Source organism: Megalops cyprinoides, chromosome 9 (genome assembly GCF_013368585.1).
Source record: "Megalops cyprinoides isolate fMegCyp1 chromosome 9, fMegCyp1.pri, whole genome shotgun sequence".
In the NCBI taxonomy this organism is placed as follows: domain Eukaryota; kingdom Metazoa; phylum Chordata; class Actinopteri; order Elopiformes; family Megalopidae; genus Megalops; species Megalops cyprinoides.
The window spans coordinates 4,526,210-4,549,855 of record NC_050591.1 but is presented as its reverse complement, the minus strand read 5'-3'; the positions used below and the strand labels follow the sequence as shown (position 1 = coordinate 4,549,855).

The 23,646-nt window shown below is 49.9% G+C and overlaps 1 protein-coding gene across 3 annotated transcripts in view; it reads left to right on the top strand.

The window, feature by feature from the left end:
* LOC118783277 (unconventional myosin-XVIIIa-like) overlaps positions 1-23,646 on the top strand; it is a 103,141-nt gene that overhangs the window by 1,379 nt on the left and 78,116 nt on the right. For all 3 annotated transcript variants that reach the window (XM_036537060.1, XM_036537059.1, XM_036537057.1), the window contains exon 2: positions 4,442-5,606. In XM_036537060.1, the coding sequence (XP_036392953.1) occupies positions 4,569-5,606 (1,038 nt within the window). In that variant the 5' untranslated portion in view covers positions 4,442-4,568. The remainder of the gene's footprint in view (positions 1-4,441; positions 5,607-23,646) is intronic.

Genomic DNA, 23,646 nt, shown 5'->3' with positions numbered 1-23,646 from the left:
ATCTGTTGTCCCCCCCCTTGTCACGGCATGGATGGAATCAACAACTTAACAGGTGTAGCTCCAGATGGTGAAATTAAATGCAGCGTTTCATTTCGTGTGTGATCTTTGTACAAGAATCTCTGCAGAATCTACACTCAAAACGTCAAGCATAAAAGAGGAGAAGCTCCGAGTGAGACATTTGGGCAGTGGTCCGTGTTTTTTGTTCTTGAATGATGCTGCCAGAGCCATGGTGTCTTATTTCAGAGTATTAAAGCCTCATCTTAATTTTATTGACGTGTTTGATATTCTGTTTTTAACGAGCAGTGCGCACACGTCACTCAAAAACATGACCGGAGTGTGGAATAGGAGGTTGATTTTATGGATCATGCATTGGTTGATGCTGTAAACGCCATGGTGGTTTATTTCAGAGAATTAAAGATGCATCTTATTTTTCATTGACGTGTTTGAAAATCATTTTTGAGTAGTGTACAGGAATAGGATGTTGATCTTACTGATCATACTGATCGGAATATTAGTACCTCAGTACAGTGAGATTGTGTCGCTCTTCATTGGTTTGACATCGTATGGATATTGTGGTCATATACGGCAATATTGCTCTTACAAATCTTTACTCAGCTCTGTTTGCACACGATTATGATGCTGGTATATTGCTCTTGAGGGCGGTGTTGCATACATGCTAAAACAGTCACTGTCGCGTGCTTATATCCTAGCACTGTTCTTCAGACATAGGCCAATTCACGTTAGTTAGTACCTTTGACCATGTTGCTACTGTGAAACACATCAAATACAATTAACAGTAATTTCCTTGCGTGTCACTCAGGATGAATAAACAAGTAAATAAATAAATAAACATTAAAAATAACAGTTTTTGGAACATAGATCTTTCTGGCATTTGCAAGATCAGAGCAGAGGCGGGTTGGCGTGGAGCTGTCAGACTTCCTGGAACATTCCGTTGTGAATAAAGAGGCACTCTGAAAGTCGTTGCGTGTGTGCATGATGTCATGTGCATGGTGGAGAGCGGCCAGAAGAGAAAGGGGTCCATTTATTCCTTAAATTGTCACTGCACCCTCTGTTCCTCTCCTGATTAGAGGGACAGTCCTCCAGCAGAGTCAAACACTCTGGGGCACAGACTCAGGTGTGACAGCTCTCATTCCAGCTGGATGTGTTCAGAAATAAAATTGGGAGATTGTTTCAGTCCCTTGGTCCTTTTCAAAATTCTGCCTTTTCCAAGGACTTTATTTACATTTGGAATGTTGACATTTTTTACCTGTCCAAGCACTGGTCTTGTTTGACCCAAATAACAGGGTGTAGTTTTTTACCTTGTTGAAAACAACCTTGTTTACTGTAAACCATTATCATGACATGTCAAGGTCATACTGAGGAGATGTGATGAGGGGTGATACATTGTTAACTGAAGAATAAGAAACTGAATCATCACCATGTAAGTGTGCATCTCAATTCCGTGACAGTGTCAAACAGCTCCATCATCGCCTCTCTCTCCTTTGGAAAACATTCAAAAAGTGAATGTGACGTGTCCAGGAGTGGGATGCTCCTTTTTCGGATGACCCTATGTCTCCCCTGCCTTGGACAAGGAGGCAGAGCCTTTGAAGCTGGTATGCTTGTAAATGTCAGGAAACTTACCTGTGTGTTGCTGTCGTGTGGAAGATCAGAGGTCACAGCAATGGGCTTTCACTCCCAATTGGGAACGCACATTATTCCTACGGGCAGCCTGTTGCCTTGACTGCAAGTGAGTGTTTTCCAATGGTTGGCTCTTTTTTCTCTTTTCCATGTGGAAACTCCTGCCAGAGTCAGCCTCGACCCCTGACTTTGTCATGGTGAGACGCCTCCTGGTGGGACGGAGGCCCTATTCATCCCTGAAAATAAAAGGGAGAAGATTCAGTATGTACCATAGACTCCATGGGAGGGGGAGGGGGGTGTCAGTTACCACTATGCACAGTGTCGTCTCCTCCGTCCTTCATGGGGAGATGGGGGGTCAGGAAGGGGGCCATTGAAAAAGCTTGGCCTGCGTGTTTTCCTTCGCTCTGCTGTTGTCTTCCAGACCATTTTTGGCCTTGTGAACAGCCCGTTTCCTGTCTTGCGGGGAGGAATGTGACCCCTCGTTAATGGCGCTTGTTTAGACGTTGGGGTGTCCCGCTGATGGGAACGGAGCTCTCTGGAGCCGGCGTGAAGAAGCGCTGGGGGGCTGGGGGGCCGCTATTGAGGCCGGTGGTGTCCACGGCTGCAGCCACTCCCGGGGCCATGATTTTAACTCCCTTTTCTTATAGCGGTGGATAAAGAGCCAAATGCTTGTCCCTGTAGCCCCATTGTTAGAGGCTAGCTGCTGTGTGCTATGTGTGACTCTGCTGTCTCACTTCGGGCTACATTACAAGAGGATGTGGGGGACAGCAGGCCTGGTGCAGTGAGGACAGAACGGTCAGGGTGCAGAGATGCAAGGGCGGAACTTGCCTGTGATCTCATCCTGTTCAGCCAATCAATTGTTCAATCAGTCAGTCGGGTTTTATTTGATTCAGTGCTTTGGACAAATGGAATGTGCTTTTGTGAATTGTAATGTCTGAAATGAGACTGAGAGCGTGGAGTGAATGTGAATGTGTGCAGAGGGAGTGGGGGGAATATTTAGAGTAAGGGAGCGTCTGCAGATGCAGTGATTAGAGTAAGGGAGCATCTGCAGATGCAGTGATTAGAGTAACCGTACGTTCACACCGGGAGCGGCGAGAGCGTCAAAGTGACCAGAAGTCATTCATTTTCTATGTGAGTCAGCGTCTCTTGGTGGCAAGCAGTGGCATGACCATTGGCAGCGCGTCTTGGGCGGTGTGGGCGTCGGAATAAAGTTGAAGTCTGGGCAACTTTATGGTAATGAGCTATGACGCGGTTCGGCGGCAACCAATCGGAAAGTGCTCAGCTCTAGAGAATTCTAAAGGAACACTACGGTGTAAACTTTTGTTCCCACCAAACATTAGTTCCCAAGCACAATGGAGGAGAATTTTATTTAATTAATGTAGGCTACACACAAATTAACGTTAATGTTAACTAAAGACTAAAGGTTAGTATACGTGTTCTATAAACTGCATGTTGAAATTTGCATTTAGCATCAATACAAAAGTCACACCACACAAATGGCTTTTAAGTAGTTTATTTCATAAGTTTATTTTATTACCAAACATGGAATTATAATTGTTCATTTCTTTCCTTCATTGATCGATTTCTTACCTTAACATTTAAAAGATTTCATGAGGTTAACTACACTACTTGTGGTCAGTCAGCACAAAGATACTGGTTGACACATTTGTTTGCTTTACAGCCCCTTTAAATAACGTTTGCAAGCCCAAGCATTCCAAATGAACGTGTAGCCGCCTATTTCATCTACATCAGAGCGTCCACTTCTTCGACAGCGTTGTCGGCAGGGTGGCCTGAGCGAATTTTGATGCTCTGGTGTGAACGTACAGTAAGGGAGCATCTGCAGAGAGAGTGATTAGAGTAAGGGAGCATCTGCAGATGCAGTGTTTAGAGTAAGGGAGCGTCTGCAGAGACAGTGATTAGAGTAAGGGAGCGTCTGCAGAGAGAGTGATTAGTGTAAGGGAGCGTCTGCAGATGCAGTGATTAGAGTAAGGGAGCGTCTGCAGATGCAGTGATTAGAGTAAGGGAGCATCTGCAGATGCAGTGATTAGTGTAAGGAAGCGTCTGCAGATGCAGTGATTAGTGTAAGGGAGCGTCTGCAGATGCAGTGATTAGAGTAAGGGAGCGTCTGCAGAGACAGTGATTAGAGTAAGGGAGCATCTGCAGAGACAGTGATTAGTGTAAGGGAGCGTCTGCAGATGCAGTGATTAGAGTAAGGGAGCGTCTGCAGAGACAGTGATTAGTGTAAAGGAGCGTCTGCAGATGCAGTGATGAGTGTAAGGGAGCATCTGCAGAGGGAGTATGTGGGGGAGTGTCCCACTTGTGTAATCTAACACAGGCTTGGGGAACTCGTCCCTCTCCTCCTCCATGTGTGGAGGTTTCCCTGCATTAGGGCCGTTTGGCCGCCCCCGGCTGAAATAGGAAGCTGGAATGCTGCGTCTGAGCCAAGCCTGCTGTAGCGCTGCTTGGTAGCGATGCGGAACGCCTCCCCCATGTCCTCCTAATCGTCCTCGCTTGTGCTAATTAAAGATAATGGGACATAATGGCTTGGGAGGCTGCTTGCGTTAAAAGGTATTTTAAGAGCGGTTTGGTCAGGAGTTAAACCAGACAGTCGGGTTCCACAAAGAGGCAGAGCAGACTAACTGGAGTATATTTGATTTCTTACTGTTCTGTGCCAAATTTCTTGGTGTTCTCATCCTCAGACGTGGCGGTGGCTTTGTCTGTGTTGTTCAATCGCATTTCAGGATCTTGGGCTTTGTTTTGTTGAGGGTGAAGGCTGACTTCATTGCCTGTTCTCTTTCTTCAGGGTGCTTTAGCAGCAGAGAGAGTGGGAGCAGTCAAGTTAAACTCCGCCTCTGCATGGAAACATCCGTTCAACAAGAAGACATCGGAGCCAGGCTGGTGGAACGCACTGTTAGGAGCGAAGCAAAGACATGTTCAACCTGATCAAGAAGGACAAAGAGAGGGACAGGGAGAAGGAGAGGGAGAGGGACAAGGATGGAGGGAGGAAGGAGAAGAAGGACAAGAAGGACAAGAAGGAGCGGATGTCTGCAGCTGAGCTGAGGAGCCTGGAGGAGATGAGCATGCGGAGGGGCTTCTTCAACCTGAACCGCAGCTCCAAGCGGGAGGCGCGGAGCAAGCTGGAGATCTCCAGCCCCATCCCCATCAAGGTGGCGGGCGGTAGCGCCGAGCTTGGCCTGACCGATCTTGACCCGGACAGCCTCAGTAACCGCGGCAGCCTGGCGCTGGACGGCGAGCGGCTGAGTGCGGCCAGCTCTACTGATGACCTGAAGTGGGAAGGCAGTGCCGACGGTCAGCGTGGTGCGGTGAGGGAGCAGGCAGCCCGGGCTGGCCAGCCAGCCAAGCAGAACTCGCAGGTGGGCCAGATCATGAAACGCTTCTCCTTCTCCCAGAGGAGCAAGGAGGAGAGTCCATCAGAGGCCTCCACGCCATCAGGGCAGAACTCAGCTGCCCCTTCCCCTCAGATTGAGGCGAAGCTCTTCTACCCGCCGCGGAAGGCGGGCAGGGCCGTGGCGGGGGGAGCCCGGGTCCCCGAGGTGGTGGAGCGCACGTTCCCAGCCGACCTGAGGCTGCCCGTTGTGGTGCCTCCGGCACCGCCCGATCCGCGCGAACTGGAGCTGCAGCGCCGCAACACGGGCGACTTCGGCTTCTCGCTGCGCCGCACCACCATGCTGGACCGCGGGCCCGACGGCGCCGCCTACCGCCGCGTGGTCCACTTCGCCGAGCCTGGTGCCGGCACCAAGGACCTGGCGCTGGGGCTGGTGCCGGGCGACCGGCTGGTGGAGATCAACGGGCACAATGTGGAGAGCAAGACGCGGGATGAGATCGTGGAGATGATCCGGCACTCGGGCGACACGGTGCGCCTCAAGGTGCAGCCCATCCTGGAGCTGAGCGAGCTGAGCCGCTGCTGGCTGCGGGCCAGCGAGGGGCTGCGGCGGGATGCCCGAGACGTAAGTGCCCCTTTATCCTCAAACCCCCCTCTGCCTCTCACCCTGTCTGCCTCTCGAAGGGCTGGCATCCGGCCGTGTCCACGTCTGGAAGGGCTGGCCTCTTGTCCAGCCATGTCCATGGTCATAAATTGGAGTGTGCTGATGGTGTCGGCGTTGAAGTGTGGCTGCCTGTGGTAGCAGTGTCAACACTGAGGCGTGGTGATGTCAGCATCAAGGTGTGGTTACTTGCCATGGTTCTGTTGGCTTCAAGGTGTGGTTTGAGTCTCTTGCAGGTCAAGGTGCTGCCTTGCATACCTTTTTCCCTCTCAGGCTTCCCTCTTAGATGATGGCAGAACATCCCCCTCTCTTCATCTGACAAGCCCTGCTCTCTTTTAGGAAGATCCCTGCTGGAGTGGGACTGCACTCCTGTAGCTGGTGAAACCTGTACTGACTGCGTTGTATGTGTGCCTGTCCTTTGAATACCAAAGCAGAGGATTTGCCTGACACTGTTTCAGACCTGTGACTACATTTCACTCACTGAACTCTGCACCCCCTAGGAGACCCAGACAAATTACCCTATGATGTCACCCTCCTGTCATCTTTTACATCTCTGTTGAATATTGCATTGTGATTACTGCGTGAAAAAGAGTGATTGTTACCTGTGTATACCCCATTTACCTGTGTGGTTCACCTTTCCCAGCTGAGGGGTTGGAGCTGGCCTCACATCCATCCCACAGCACATCTCTGCTCTCTGCTCTTTGGGCTTTGGGTGTAACGGAGGCTGTGGTCTAGCTTTGATGTGCTCAGATACACTGTCATTCTGAAAGGGCAGCTGGAGGACAGGCTGCGTATTTTTTTTTCTTGGTGATATCCGGAGGAAACAACTGAGGCGTTTATCATGTATTTTACAGTCAGCTTCCTTATTGGACTTCTGATAACAGCAGTCTGGAGTGGGAATATGTGTGTGTGTGTGTGTGTGTGTGTGTGTGAGATGTGTGTGTCTGCTGGCTTGGACCAGTTGGAGTCGCTCCCTTACTCTAAACCTTTGTTCAGTGCTGGATTATCCTCCCCTGCTGTAATCACAGTTCCCTGAAAATTTCCCTCACCCCACCCCCACTCCCTCCCTCTGCCCCCTACCCTCCAGGCCTTCCTTGTGGTTAACATTCAAAGTCATGGACAGAGTTCACTCAATCCTCCACTGCTCGCACGGTCCTGAGGAACCCACTGCGGCGGTCTGTCATCCTGAGAGCCTCTGGTGGCTACACGTCAGATTCCATCAGGCTCGGCTTGTGTGTCTCCTAGGCAATTTGGGGTGGGGTTATTGGCAGATCAGCGTGGTGTTATCATTACATTGTGTGTAATCTTTGTCTACCACACTCTCCTGCCCAGGGATTCTCCCAGACCCAGAACACATGCGGGCCTCATACCAGGAGTCTAGAGTAGGAGACAGTGTGGTTTACCATACAAACACTGATAAAGGCCAGGGCTGCGGTGCCATGAAGACATCGCCATAAAGCCCAGGCGAGAATTAGCAGACGGACTCCTCTGGTCCTGTCCTATAAGGAGGGAGTGGCAGGTGACAGAGAGGGGAATGGGGGGTGGTCAGAGGGTGTCTTTGTGCATGCATGTGCACGTGTGCTGGTGTGTGTGCGAGAGAGAGAGAGAGAGAGAGATACGCCCCCAGTGCACAGTAGGAGCAAATAAAGGGCCAGACTGGAGGCTGTCATCACAGAACAATAGCAGGGCAGAGATCAGAGCACCCTGGAACGTGCTGGGAATATTCCTACAGCAGCAGGAGCTGTCTCTTACACAGGCATGGGGAGTAGTCTGTTCCTGTAAAAGATGATGTCTCGATAGGTTTATCCAGACATTGCCCTGTTCCTGAACACAGTGCTGCTCTGTCCAGTTTGTTTTTACATTCTGGATAAGCTGGTCATGATGTAGAGTGGGTGTTTGTATGTTTGTGTGTGAGTGTATATGTGTGAGTATGTTGAGTGTATGTGTGTGTGTGTGTGTGTGTGTGTGTGTGTGTGTGTGTGTGTGTGTGTGAGCATGTGAGTGTATGTGTGTAGTGTGTGTGTGTGTGTGTGTGTGTGTGAGTGTATGTGTGTATTATGTGGGTGTGTGTGAGTGTGTGAGTGTATGTGAGTATTATGTGGGTGTGAGAGGCATGCTGGGAGAGACTCTCTGTCTTTGTGCAGTACACTGCCTGGAGCAGACAAAGAACAGCTGCTCCTGTCCCCTCCCCCTCTCACATACACACACACCCACATAATACACACATACACTCACACACACACACATACACTCTCTCACCTAGCCACACGTGCTCACCGCTGCTGCCATGTAGACAGGGCTGACTCAGCGTCAGCGTGATTTAGTTATTATATTCCATTTCCTACAGCACCTCCTATGGCACGGTGTTCCCATCACTGCATTGGGGCTTGGATTTCCTCCTCTGCCCCCCCAGACTGCAGGCCCATGAGTGCTACTTCCAGAAGAAAAACTGGTTTTTCCAGCAGGTCCTGCAGTGAATCTGCTCTGTGCTGCAGGGCCAGTTTCAGCAATTAATACGTAAGATATTACAGTGCAGTGGAGCGCGGGGTGGATGGTATGTAACGTGGTGTGTCAGATGGCCTCGCTCACGGGTTTATCGGCACCCTGTCACCGCTTACAGGGCAGCTGGGAGCGGCTACAGAGTCGTAGCCAAAGCCATTTCCGCTACGGCATTGTCCCTCGGGACTGACCGATTTCCTGTAGCACCCACAGCTGAGTTATCTGCTCCTAGAAGGCATTTTTCTAAAGGGTGGATGACAAGCTCCTAGTCTGCCGCTGTGAGCAGGGTGGTCTAGAGTAGAGCAGAACAGAACTTGCTCATTAAACAAACCCCTACACAGAACCATAGCATTCTCTGAAGGATTCTGAAATTGTGCTGTAATGTTCTGTAGCAGTTAAGTTTTGAGGTGGGATGGGTTTCAGGGGGTTGTTAACCTCTGTGTTTCAGTCTCTGTTAGATTGTCTTTCATGGTTGATGATATCTATCCATTCATCCTATAGAACACTGATGGTTTATAATGAGGAAGCTGTGTATGATAATTGGAAGCAACAGTCATCCATTAGTTTCCCTTTTCTTGCTGAAAGTGAGAAGTGACAGTATTCTGGCTGTGTTGGTATCAGCCATATCTCAGCTCACTGAGTCACCCTCTAGCCCAGAGAGATCCAGTATCATGACAGCAACAGGACAGGGTGTATGTGTGTGTGTGTGTGCGCGCGCATATATGTGTGTGTGTGTGTAGGTCTTTGTGTACGTGTGTGTGCGCACGTGTGTGTGTGTGTAGTGTGTGTGTGTTTGTGTGTGCCTGGAGGAAGGGTGTGTAGCTGCAGGTAAGCAACATGCCGAGACATGAGGCAATGGCTCCATCCCTTCCACATTCCGGAATCTTCAGCTGTGTTCTATTTGAGGATTTGCCAATAAACAGATGAATGCCCAAGCAACGAAGTATTTTTTAGGAAAGAAGGAGGGGTCTGCCTTGCTGGTCACCAGTCTCTCTCTGTCCATGCTCCTCTTGGCTACTCCTGACACTGGAGTATCCAAGCTTATGAAGACAGATATGGAGGTGCAGGGAGTTTGGCACCTCAGATGGGGCGTGGCCTCTGAGGTGTGGTTCGTGTGCTGTGGGGGAGGGGGGGTTTCGTCCAGATGTGTGGAGTGAGGATCTGAAGCAGGGCTCTGTATGATTTACAGGGTTCTGAGCACAGCCACATAAATCAGCAATGGGGAAAAAGAGGGGACAGTTTCACCTCCAGATCACCCTGGCCCTACAGAGGAGGGGAGGGGACTGTTTTGCTTTCACTAGCCTACCTTCTGACCAGTTCTCTTTGGTATAGCAGCACCCCCCCCCTCTCTGTCCCATCTTTCTCTGCCATCATTCCTCTTTTCCCTCCACTTCTCTGTCCCTTTCACTGTCCTCTTTTTCCTTTCTCCCACTCTCCCTTAGTCCCTTTCTCTCTCTCTCTTTCTCCGTCTTCCTTCCTTTCCATCCTCCCTCCCTCTCTCTGTGTTTCTCTTTCTCACCTCTCTCTCCTCTCTTCTCCAGCTCTCTTTCAGGTCCCGCTCCAGCCCTCTGTCTGTACCACTGTCATATGATGGACAGACCCTGAGGACCCAGATGACTGTGCTTTGTTGCCGTGGGCACAGTTTCAGGACTGATTGTAATGCATGAACATGGTGACTGCTGTCCCCCAAAGTGTGGCCATAATCAGTGAAGCCACTTGCTGTTCCCTGATGTCTGATGGTGTTCCAAGGAGGGATGTGTCACCCTCGTCCTCTCAATGTCTCGGAAACATTACTCAGAAAGGCTGAAAAAAACAGAGAAGTGTCAGGATTGATTGTGGAACGGTTCCCCCTGGCAAACAGGAAGTAGAGGCAGGGGCCTTTGTTCAGGGACGGACGTGGCGTCGGCTTGTTGATTGTGAACTAACACGTATCTGCTGAGGAAGTGTGCGTGTGTGTGTACGTGTGTGTGTACTTGTCTGTACTGCCAATCTACTTTGTCCTCTAAGACAAACATGGACAGGTCCATTCTGCAGACCAGATGAAAGCGGGACAGAAAGAGAGGAAAAGAGGGGAATGTGTTTCCATCTGTGCTCCTCGGTGCCCTTGAATGACCTGTTGGAATGCAGAGGTGTCAGAGCGCTTTGCCAGCCGTTTGGTGTATGGCGCGGGGACCGGGGTGTCCCGGCCTGCGATTCCGGCACCTCGCAAGCCTGCATTGTCAGGCATAACAACTAGGACGTCGCCAAGGTGTTGAATGTCTTAGCGCGTGGCCAGAGATGGAAAAAAAACGATTTTCTCTGCGGCATGGAGCGTTCCCTCCCGCCAGACTCCGGCAAGGAGACAGAGCCCGAAAAAACAGGAAGGGGCTTGAGGAACCGGAATAGAGGGAGACCCTCGAGACGTGAGGCGTCAGACAGACCAAAGCCCTCGAGAAACAATAAAAGATGTATAAATAGAGGATTAGAATGGGGGACTCAGGCTGTGGGAGAGTGCTCTGCTCTTAGAGGCCTGGTGCTGTAAGGTTGCAGGCTGTGAGAAGGGCTGGTCATCTTCTGCTGATCTCAGACCAGCATAGTGGCGTGTGTGTGTGTGTGTGTATATATAGGGGGCGGGGGGTGGCTATGTGATGGATGGGGAGTCGTAGAGATGGGGTCACCTGGAGGAGGGGGATTAGAGCGTGCAGAGTTTCTATTTATAGATTTTGCAAATTTTTTAACGTCAAAAGACTCATTTTCTTTGGACGTAGTGAGGTCCCTCCTTTACAGAGGAATGCATGGAAAGGTCAGAGGTTAGCGGAGAGCCAGTAGACTGCTCCCCCTGCCCCCACGCTCTGTGCTCTGATTGCGTTCTGGATAACGCAGTGAGGAAATCCTGCGAGAAACATCAGGAAGCGGGTGGGGGGGGGGGGGGGGGGGGGGGGGTTAAATATGACGCATGAAAATAAACAGATAAATAATATCTATTTCTGTCCCTCAGGAGGGGGTCGTGGCTATGCTGAGGCTCTCTCTGCTCTCCATAAAGAGGGAAGTGTGTACCATATGTGTGTGCTTACATGTATGTATGGATCTGTGTACAGTGTGTGTTTTTGGGGTGGATGTTGTGTTTGTGTGTGTGTGTGTGTGCGTGTGCATGTGTCTGTGAGCGTATTAGCGTGAGTGTCTGAGTGTCTGTGAGTGTGTGTATGTGTGTGTGTGTGAGTGTGTGTATGTGTGTGTGTGTGTGTGTTTCTGTGTGTGTGTGCAGTTTTACTTGCTTAACTAATTACTTGACAGCATTACCCTTAGCAACAGCAATACAGGTCAACACAGACCCTGAAGATGTAATCACCATCTTCCCAGGACTGCTCTGCTCCCTTGGCTCATTTTGAACTTTTTACCAGCATGTTCAAAAACACCTCCTTGATCCTTCCTGTACTGGCAGTGTCCTCCTTGTGATGTCACTGCCTCCAAGGTCAGGGCTTGTGCGCAGCACCCGTTTGGCTCTGAGGGGCAGGTGTGGGCCTGTGTGAAGCGTGGGAGGGGCGAGAGGAGCGGGCCACGCCCCATGCGGGCTGGTTGACGGATCGACCGCAGAGCTTGCCCAAACTTTCTTTGTGCTTCCAGAGCAGGCATAAACAGCTCTGCTACGTGATTGGCTGCAGAGCACACCTGCACCCGGGGGCCTCTTCAGCAGGTTCAGAGAGTTTGAGGTTTAGAGAGAGCTGTCTGTGTCACTGCAGATGAAGTATTCAGCCTCTGGCTGGAGGTGCTGAATTCCTGCCCTGGTGCATGTAGCGCTATGCCTGAGTGGGGACAGTGCATCACACCCCCAGTGTGGTAATCATCCTCACTTGCCTTCCCCCGATCCCACCACCAGCACTCCCCTAGCAGTGACTGCATGTGTGTGTGAGACAAGCTAACGCACACACACACACACACACACACACACACACACACACACACACACACACACACACACACACACACACACACAGCTGCAGGCTTTACTGGGGCGGTGCAGCTGTGAGGTGCAGGATGATGAAAGCGTAGCTCTGCTTGTTAAATGTGAGGCACTTGACCGTGTTAACCAGACTGCAGGGCGCCTGTTCCAGACCCTGACTCCACCTGCCTACCTAAGCAAGCTGTCCTGGGGCAACAGGGTAGAGAAGTTGGAAGAGTGCGGAACCAGAAAGTTAAGGGTATTGAACCCCCGGGTCTTCCACAAGTGCTAGTACAATCAAAGTTGTATAAATGAGTTAAAATGTGACCTTATTGTAGTAGGAAAAGAATTTTTTCTGTTCAAAGATATTCAGGACTGTTTATGCATTGTGTAACATTGTAAGATGTACTCAGATATGTTTCTCTGCTAAGCAGATGAATAAGAAATAGAGCTTTATGTCTGCTTTGGGAGCAACCAGACTGTGGGCTGTTACATAAAGCAGGGTTTCCCTGTCAGGCCTAGATGGAATGGCTCTGCTGTGGAGAGCACTGTTTTCAGGGATCTGTGCAGCATGCACATTAGCTCTGGCTGTTTACTGGAGTGTTTCTGTTTAGTGGGCCCATATGACATGAATTAGCCTGTTTTTTTCCCTCTCCTTCACTGAGTAACATTCATTTTAGCTTTGGGCGTCTGTCTTTCTCTCTTAAACTGTCCCCTCCTCCATCCCTTACTGACCTCTATCTCTGTTGCTCCATCCCTCCCTCTCTCCCCCTCTCTGTCTCCCTCTCTATATCGTGTGCTCTCTCTGTCTCCTCGTCTTTCCTTTTCTGTCTTTCCCTCTCTCCCTCGGTAAGCTCGGTAAGGTAAGCTCGGTACGGGGATCCTTTTTCATTGTTAAAAAGGAAACCCAAAAGTCAAAGTCTCTCCCTATGTTTTCCTTTCTTTCTGTCTCTCCCTCATTTCCTCTCCTTCTCTCTGTTTCTCCCTGTCTCCTTTTCCCACTCTCTCTCTCCCTCTCTCTTCCACAACTACTCTCTCCAGCTCCTACTCTCTCTCCCTCACTCCCTCTCTCCCATTTCCTCTGTCTCTCCCTCTTTCCTACTTTCCCGCCCTCTTCCCTTGCCCTCTCACTCCCTCTCTTTCTCTTACTCTCTCCCTCTCCCTCTCTGCCTCTCTTCCTCTTTCTCACTCTTTGTCTTTCTCCCTCTCTCTCTCTTTCTCTCCTTCTCCCTCTCTCCTTCTCTCTCACTCTGGCAGTGGGGCTGAGGCATTTCCGTCACCTTGGCACCAGCCCTGTGCAGTCTGGGAGTAATTTGCTTCAGCTGAATATTTAATATGCATGTCTATGCAAAAGAACAACCACAATAAAAAACAAAAGCCCAGAGACCCATTCTCCCAAACTGTCCCCTCTGCCACTGACAGTGCTAATTAACAGTATTGACTAGCAGAGTCAGAATGTTCTCTATTCTTTATTCCTTTTTATTTCTGCAGGTTCCCAGTTCCCAGCCCTTCTCCATATGAAGGATTCCACGCTTGCTGTTAGTGATGTGGGTGTGGGAATTCTGTCTGGGGGGGGTGGGAGGGTGTGTGCGTGTGGCTGACTGGGGCCTGGGTGATGAATGCCCCGCGGGCTGTGATATGTCCTCTTCATGTGAGCGTGCCCTCGGTGTGTGTGGGCTGCTCATCCTCTAAACAGATCTCTGGTGACAGGATCGATGGCTGTCCGCTTTAGCAGGCCACATGGTCCCCCTCACTGTGTTACAGACTCCAGGGGTCAGGCTGCTAGAAGCAGGGGTGTGTGGCATCTGTCAGTGGCCCTGTGTTTCTACACACACACTCATTCACACACAAAAACACACACACGCACACACACTCATTCACACACACTCATTCACACTCATTCACACACACACACACACTCATTTGCACTCATTCACACACACACACACACACACACACACACACACACACACACTCATTCACACACACACAAACACACACACACATATACACACACACACACACACTCATTCATTCACACACACACACACACACGCACACACACTCATTCACACTCATTCACACACACACACACACATACACACACACTCATTCACACTCATTCACACACACACACACACACACACACTCATTCATACACACACACACACACACACACACACACACACTCATTCACACACACACACACACACACACACACACACACACACACACACACACACACTCATTCACACACACACACACACACACACACACACACACACTCATTCACACACACACACACACACACACACACACACACATACACACACACACACATACACACACATACACACACACACTCCTGCGTGTGCCCGGCACTGCTGCTGTTATGCTTGGCACCCAGACTATTATTTTACTGTCTGTGCTCCACTCAGGAAGCATGCCTGATTTGATTGGCTCACATCTGACTGAAAGCTCCTCCGTGTTTTTGATCTCTAAACTTAAACATACTTTTCCGGAGCTCAGCACTCCCCCAATGGAAAGCTCACTCGAGCTCCCCTGTCACAGCTGCTGATGGCAGGGGAAGTGGAAACCAATCTGCATTTTTCTACTTTTCTTTTCTCTCGCCATATTTACTTGATGATAAGGAGCACATAAATCTGCCTGGCTTTTTCCTCCTCTTCTGTGGCAGAGAAATGACAAGTATTTCCTGTGCTTCTTGAGTGCCAGGCGCACTGTTCATGGGGGAGAGCTGTTATGCGTTCCCTCAGCAGCACAATACTCCCATGATCCTCTGCGGACAGATGCTTCCCACAGGTTTGAGACCTCTCAACACCTGCCTGGAGGACTTGGCACCCAGAGTTTCTCTGGTATCTTTGACCTCTTCATGATTCTGAGCTTCATTAAAACTTTATGACCCTTTCATACACAACCGTACCCCGTTGACCTCCTGTAAGCAATTATTCAGCTTCTGTGTACTTCAAGTATAATCTGTGCTCTGTGTACAAACATCTATTGTAGGGTTAAATTGACAGCGGCACAAATCTTGTGATTTGTGCTGTTGGCTCAAGTGTTCTTTTTAATTTTATTTTTGTGGGTGATTCTTAATCCACTGGCCAGTCAGAAACAAGGCTGAGCTCTAACCTGCTCTACAGGCTGGCACTCCAGAGTTTGGTCTGCTGTTCTCCGGCAGCAGGGCGGTTTGGGGGTGTGGAGGTGGGGCGTATGGGGTGGCTGTTATCAGGCCTCGGGCGGCTGTATGACTTCCCCTTCAGCTCAGCCCAATAAGATCCTGTTTTCCCTGCCAGCCTTGCAGGGAGATGGCCTCCTGGGTGGGCAGGAGCGGAGGGCGCCGTTTAGGAAGCAATCGAGCGGCTGGTCAGGAAGTCCAGCTACCGGGCCCGGCAGCCGCATGGAGGCGAGGAGATCGCTCGCTGCACCCCCGCCCTGCTGACCTAACCGAAGAGGGTCAGCGGTACTCAGATCCTGCCCCCCAGAGAGCCTCCATCTGGCTGAGATTTCCACCTCTCTCTGGACTGGACAGTGATGCCAAACTGGTTTAATGCGGATGGTGGGCTGGTTCAGTCAGAGTGCTCGCCCTGCAGCTCATGCAGGTCGACCTGCTGAGGTGGCTTCCCTTTCTGTGTGGCAGCGCTGTGGGGTAGTGGTTAGGAGACCGGATGTATGCCCAGAAAGTGGCTGTTTCAAATCCCAGACAGGCCCCTGCTCCTGTAAGAGAGCACTCAGCCTGCCGATATCCAGTAAATATCCAGTTGCATTATGGGAAATGTACGTTATTCAAGTTGCCTTCTGCTGCGAAACAAATTAGGAAACTGAGTGCATGGCTTAGGCAAATGAATACAGCCACTTTGGCTTTTGAGGACCAGAGTAGAGTAGCCCTGCAGGCACTGTCATCCTCCAGGACCAGGGCAGAGTAGCCCTAAAGGCACTGTAGACCTGCAGAGTAGTCTCCCTCTTGTATCCCAGCACACTCCAGTGTTTGCTCTGCATATACACAGTAAATGTGTATTACATGTGCATTTCATTCCCAAAAGGTGTGTGCTACTGGTGTGACAGAGCAGGTAAAAGAAAAATCCCTGCTTTTGAGCTCATCCTCCATCTGCCAGTCGCAAGGTTACTTACCCTCCATCACCTCAGCAGGTGCTGGTTTTCAGGCGTGAAGCTGTTTCCAGTAATGCGGTGTCAGCCCCCTTCTCCCATGGCCCAAGCTCTGGTGTTGCGTTTCCCTTTGAGGTAGAACAAAATTCCCTCCTGGTGTGAAGTGGAACGTGGCGGGGGGGGGGGGGGGGGGGGGGTGTCTGCGGCTGCTCTGCTGCAGGGGCGCTACCCCTCTCGTTCATCCCCTGCACATGGCCACTCCCCTCAGTGACCACACCCGGATGTTGTTCTGAGCTGAGTGGCCGACTCGGGATCACAGGTACTGTATCTTGTGGAGTGGTTCCAGTTTCTTCCGTCTAAAAACATCAACGGTGGAAGTTACTCATGTTCAAAGCAAGTGACTGACATTGGAATTTGTAGGGAGACAGCACTCGTCAGGGGTGTATAAATCCTCAGAGCTGTCTCAAGATGTTCTGAGGTCAGAGGTGCAGTGGGTTGGTGGGGGGATCATGTGGTGCACCTCTGCGCTTTCAGTGGTCGTCTGAACCGTTCCAGCTGTGGGGGAAAAGAGTGTTCCTGTCTCTGTCTTTCCCTGTGGTATTCGTGGAATCTGGTTCGGGACAAACAGCGGACTTCCTGAGTCAGTCCCCAGATGGGGCAGCATTGAGCTTGAAAGCTGCTCTCGGATTGGACAGACCTGGAGAGAGTGCTAATGGCTAGAGACAGTGCTATTGGCTGTACAGGAATGTCATTTTATACAGGACAGCTTATTTGTTTCGCTATGTTTTCATTGTATAGTTTGTACTGTGTTCCTCTAAATCTGTGTGACTTTTTTATTTTAGAGTTACTTTCAGCACACTGAAAGCAGTCCTAATTTGTGTGTATTTTTATTTTGTTCTGTCGGTCATCATTATCGTTGTTACTTGCGGTTGTTTCTGATTTCCCAACACGTGAGCTAAATGCATCATTTTTATTCCCATGTATTAACACTGTAGCAGCTTGCTTCCAGTGTAACATTTGTGTACATACACATATACCTCGTTGTAGCTTGTGTGGCTTTGTGTCACTTCTGTAACAGACACAATCTGTATGCACACAGAAGTTAGTGTGAGTGCACACTAATACTTATGTGGGCAGAGTGTAAATCCACAGAGTTTAATCTCGTAATTTAAAGCAAGCTGCAGTTTAGCAGTACACAGGATTCTGAAGGTGATTTGAAAGCATTGCACTGCTGCACTTCCTGGCAGCAGCTTTTTGCACACCGAAATGTAGCCCTAGATTCAGGGTTCAGGTCTGTGTGGCGTGACCCCCCGCAGTCTTAAACGCTCACCCGGTGCTGGTGACCCCCTATCTAGTTTTTGGATGCGGGGAGCTTAGGGGTTAAGGCAGGGTAATGCTCCGTGCGTGAGGAGGGGGGGGGGCTGATTCATCCCGTCCCTGCGGACAGAAGGAGGAGCAGGTTACCTGTCCCCTGTGTCCCGGCATCACTCGGGCAGCGTGGGTAAAGCCCTCCAAGCCCCGGGCTGCAGCACAAAGCCACAGCTCAATGGCCAAAGCGGCAAGTCGATGAGCTGCCACATCTTCTGTTGTATATTAGGCGCTTTATCCGATAATACCAATGTGGAGGGAAATATATATTCCAAGTAATTCCCATAATTTCCTGTGGTGTGGCGGTCATTTTCCCAGCCTAGGGAAGCCCTAGCAGCCCTGTGACATTGCAGGGCGACACCATGTGGGCTGGCTCTTCTTGCAGGTCGTCTTTAACTCCTCCTCTTTAAGGCCTCGTGAGTGTGGCCCTCTGAACTTCCCATTCCAGCAGCTGATGCCACCTGGTTTTTCATTCATGGCCCAAAACAATGAGAGGGGAAGTTTAAGAGGAAGAAGGGGGAAAAAACAGCACAGGCTGGAGGAGAATTCCCCTGTGGTCTCTGAGCTTGTCAGAGTGGCGATACTTCCTGTCAGGATAGACCTTTCATCATCGTAGACGCCCCCTCTCCCCCCCACCCGGTCTCGTCCCATGGACGTCCCAGCACTGCCTGAAGTCTCTCTGTGTCTTGCCCTTTCGCCCAGCTCTTTCCCTGCCACAGTGCAGCTCTGTGGAGCTCATGGCCTTGAGCTGAGGGACAGAGCCCCCACAGAGGACTCACACTTCCTCTGTGTTGCACAGTCTCTCCCCCCAGGCTTTCCCCAGACAAGTTGTTCTTTTCAGTGTAATTCCATGACCAGTGGTGAACCCCCCACCCCTCAAATATGGGGAATGGCTCCTCTGTGCTGATTGACTACCATCAAATCGATGTATTACCTCCAAAATCTCGGTCAGGGCAGACTGGTAACTTAACGTCTGGCCCTAAAGACCCTGGGCAAGGACAGGCGTCGACCATATTCCTGCAACACTGTGGGAGTCTGAACGCCGCCTCCCGCTCCTGGGTTCTGAGAGGGGGTGTGGCTTTGGGTGGGGTCTGTGCAGAACAGTCCAATGGGTGTCTGCTCATTGTCTCCACATCCCCGCCCACACAGAGCTGCTCCACAGGGGCCTTGCGTTGGAAACCCATCTGCTTTTGTTACGCAAGTTTTTTCCCTTTTAATCCATCAGAGGATATTTCCCTGTCTGAGGAATGTGTTTGGAGATCAAGTGTGGTTTGGGTGGTCAGGGAGCCTGCCAAAGAAAGCACTTCCTGTGGGCAATTGTCCACCGGGGATGGGGGGGCGTTGAAGGGTTGAGGTTGAGACAGATGCCAGTTTCAGGGCTCTGACTTATCTGGCCCTGAAAAGGCTGACAGGGTCCTTGCACTGTCTTCAGTGTGGTCAGGGAAGGACATTAGGGTTTTGACAGAGCAATGTGATCACATTCTTAGTGGTGGGAACCAAATGTTCGGTGGGATTTGGAGAAATCAGTCCAATACTGGCTCAAACAAGCATTGTTTTTTACATGTCTTTATCTTGGAGAAACGATTGTTATTTGTTCAGCATGTCTTTTACAGCAAAACATTTTTTCATAAAATGTATGATTAATGTATCAGACATACAGTTACTGTATGGTCACTGTGTTGGATGAGCAGTTACCATGTTAGATGTATGGTTACTGTTTTAGGTGTACAGTTACTGTGTTAGATGTATAGTTACTGTGTTAGATGTACGGTTACTGTGTTAGACGTACGGTTACTGTGTTATGTGTACGGTTACTGTGTTAGGTGTATGGTTACTCTGTTAGATGTATAATTACTGTGTTGTATGGAACTTGTTATATTGCGAGACAGCAAGGCCAGATGTTGGCTGAACTGTTGTAATGAATGTTTTGATGTTAATGCATGGAGTCAGATAGCGTAAACTGAAAGGTATTGTCGCCTGTGTGTGGAAGTGCGGATTGGATTGCAGTTGTGTTAGAGGCTCACACCACACCTAATGAGCATACTGAAAGGATGGTCCCACAGCTCCGTTTCACTGCTTTATCACTATCTTACTGTTACTGAGGTGGAACGCTGTCACTGAGACTACTATGCTCTGTACATGTGTTAATGAGTGTGTGTGTGCGTGCGTGCTTGTGTGTGTGTGTGCGTGTGCGCATACGCGTGTGTGCGCTGGTTCACGCCCTCACCACCTCCAGTCTCTCCTTCCAGAGAAATGCAGCTCTGTGTAACCGGACCCCAGTGCTGTGTTATGAATGTAAATAGTGTAATTCTAACTAGCTTCCATTCCCTGGATCTAACTAGCTTACACTCCCTCTGAAAATAGCAGCACTCTGGAGGTAGGGGCAGAGAGGAGCACCCTCCCTCTGTCTCTGAGAGCCTTGGCTCAACTCCAGTCTTTTCATGCCGCCTGTGGAGGCTGTGGTTTGGAAATGGGGGCGTTTAGCGGTGCAGAAATACGCCTGATGACTCATAGTTTAGTGTCTTCCTCAGCTGCCTGGTACACTTGATGGGCCGGTCTGATGCTGTGGTTTCTGAGAGGAGTCCTTGTCCCGTTCCTTTTCTGATTTTCTGATTTCGGCCCCGCCGAGTGGTTCGCGTCAGACTCCCTACAAGGGGCGGGGGTTGGTCACGGGACGCGGAGTGCAGAGCACCCGGCACAAAGAAGACATTGCGAGAGAGGGGCTGAATGTCCCATTGATTGCCTGGACTCCATCTGGGGCTGCCCACTCCTGTGAGCAGAGCAAGTGAGTAATCTGTGAGTAAGGAGGAAGCAGAAGGCGAGTTATGGCAGTGGAGTTACATGCCCTAGACAGGGCAGGATACTTTCTCCTTTCTGCCAGGGATGGCAACATCAGGAATTGTCATGTGGAAGGTGGCATTGTGGGGAACTATTCGAGCTCTGTAAGCTTCCATCTGTGACCGCCCCCCCCAGCACTCCCCGTTTGACCTTCAGAGCGACAGAGCGACCTGGGTGGAGTGTTAATCTGCATATTCCTATACTGCTGGATTAGGCAGCCCTGACTGACACAGGCAGGTTGAGTTAAGTGAATTGGTCGCCGTAGGGTAAACAGCCCCCTCCCCCCCCCATGATCCTATTGGCCCACAGTGATAACCAATCACACAGCTGCTTAGCGTACTGCTTGCTGCCACCTTGCCTGACCACTGCTGCACCCATGTAACAGGGGCTGGTGTCTCTACTCAGTAGGAATCCCAGCAGCCCGACTGATGGCTCGCAGGAAGTGACTCTGAATTTCACAACGCCATGACGACATCATCGATGGCATGGATCAACGCAGAGGCTTTTAAAACCTGACAAATTCTACTTCTACAGATTACCTGGGGTAATCTCTTGATTACAGTGTACATGGGACAAGGAGTGACCCATTATCATATTAAGACAAATGATCAAATTGCAGGCCTAATAGGAGCCCGAGTCGTCTTCTTTAAGGTGCAGGAAAAGACGCAGCCCTGCATTGGTTCTACTGCCATCAAAGTTTGGTAAACATGTTACAGGTCTGTGACTGGAGGGTACATAGTCAACACTGCAAACCCAGGCCCCCTGAAGTCCCTCTCACACAAGCTTTCCTGAACGTGTTTGTGCCTCTCTGAATCCTGAAATGAAAAAATGTGGGACACTGTACAAAAGGAAATATTTTCCTGTTGTGGTGAGGACTGAGGTTTGGATCGGGAGGAGTGTCTGTATAGATATGAAATAGTAGACTGGCTACCACTGTCTGCGCAAACGCATGCACACACACTAACAAAAACATACAAGCACAAAAATATACACACACACACACACACAAACACACACATGTACACACACCCACGCTAGCACACACACACAAACACTCTAACACACTCACACACACTCACCTCAAGTAAATAAATATAAAGCACATTGAATGATAGGTACATAGCAGCAGCTGGAAGGGAAATCAACATTTGCATGCCATAAATATAAGTCATGTTTGCAGAGCAAGTGATTTCCTCGGTTCATAAACCCCCGCCCCACAAAATTAACGTGCAATAAATGTATATAATAAATCACCACTTGCCAATTGCACACAAAGTACAAACATATGCTGTGTTTAAAATGTGCATGGGAATTTTTTTGCTGCAGTGATGGGGGACTGTGTTTGTTTGACTGGAGCTCTTACTCAGACTGTCTGCACTGTGTAAGTACAGAGCACTCTTTGTCTCCTAATCTGTCCTGACTGTGCTGGGTTTTCTGTCTGTTTCCGTCCCTCTGGAAAGGCTTTTTAATGTAGGCACAGTTTTGTTCTTGGGACTGGCTGCATGGGGGTTTTGGGGGGTGTATTTTGACAGTGGGGGCTGAGGGGATATGTGGTGTGAGGCTCCGTGGAGATAGGACGGCACTCTGGCCTGGTTTTGGTGGCCGAGGGGGGACGCAGCGAGCGGCCTTCCTGTTTGCTTCTCCTCTCTGGATGAGCGGCTACTGGTGTCACCAAGGAGATGTGGTGTGAGACGGGGTCCTTCTGAGTCCGCTAGCTCGCTCTGGGCATGCTGTAAATGGATTGTGACCCGCCAGGGCCAGTCCTCAGAACTAAGGAGCTCTTGTGAGCATGAGACTGGCACCCCCTGGAGGTAGCTGTGGGATATGGCTACTGTTCTCGCTGAACACAGCAGTCTGTGTGTGTGTGTGTGTGTGTGTGTGTGTGTGTATTTGGTGGCAGACGCTGTAAGGGCAGCTCTATTAGCAGCATGTCTTGGTTTCATGGTGATGTTTGCTCTCTGAGCGGATTTTGTTGCCAAGGGGGAGGGGGATGAGGGGATTTGGGGGTGTGGTCAGATGAGGGCAATCTATTAAGCACATAAGATGCTAAATGTCAGCAAACACTTGGAGCACTAGGCAGGGGTTTTTAACTTGTGTTTAAGTTGTGTCTTATTGTTTGTGCTTTTTCACTTTTTGCAGACAGAAAGAATTTGAAACTGTCCCTTTGTTCTAGGTGCTGAGATGAAAGCTCTTTTTGTGAAATGGGTGCTTTATTATCTGGGTCGGTGTGTCTGTTTGACTGAGAAACGGTAGCTTGCTGTGCTGTGTGTCAGTAGGTGTGCATTCAGAGAAAAGGCCAGGCTGTTCTCCATGCTGCCTGCGCTGTGCGGAACATTCCGCCGGCCCCCAGGCAAGAGCAGTCGATTCAGAGCCCAGAGGCCAGCATAAAGCCCACGCTAGCCGATTCATATGCTTGCTGCCTTCTCTGTGTCTGGGAGGCTGGTTTTGCTGAGGTCGCCTCAGTGGAATCTCATTCTCTCTGCCTCTCTCTAACAATGCTGGCTCCACCCTGTTTCTGCTTTGTCTCCACTCCTAACACACCTTCACTCGATTCAGTTGTCCCTGAACATATGCATTAATACTGAGTAAACAATTATGACAAATTATGAATAAACAATTACGACAAATTATAATAATTTCTAAAGCCGTGTAGATGCTCAGGGTTATAGTATGGTGTCACTTATTTTGGTACAAGGTACAGGCCTGGGTTCAGTTAATATTTATCCTTAACTTTCATTGACATAAAATCCAGGTGTGAAATATTTTCTGTGGTGCAGTCTCTGTATGACTTACTGACCCATGCAATGCTACATTACAACATCATTTGTTGGTGAAGAAGGGCTTGGTCTTATCTGAAGCTGAATCTGAAACAGCTAATCTGCAGGTGCTCTGCGAGTGTGCAGGAATTACACCCACGTTGTTGATGTTATCCACAGCTGTGATCCCAATCTCACCGTGCCTGCAACCTCGCAGGAACAGTGTGTTTTTACCATTCTCAAGGATGGTTTATGAGGGCTGTGATCTGTGTGTATAGCACGTTATGACTGTTGTGTATTTGTGTGTTTGTTTATGGATGTGTCTTGAGAGCTCAGCTCAGGACGAGAGTTAGGGAGCGCGGGATTCCCGAGGGGAGAAAGGAATCAGAACAGCGCAGGGACCCCATTGACAGAACTGGAAGTGCTAACCATCTAAACCCGATAGATTGGCAATGTTTTGAAATTTGACCCTCCCCAACCCACACCCCATAATGTGTCCCGG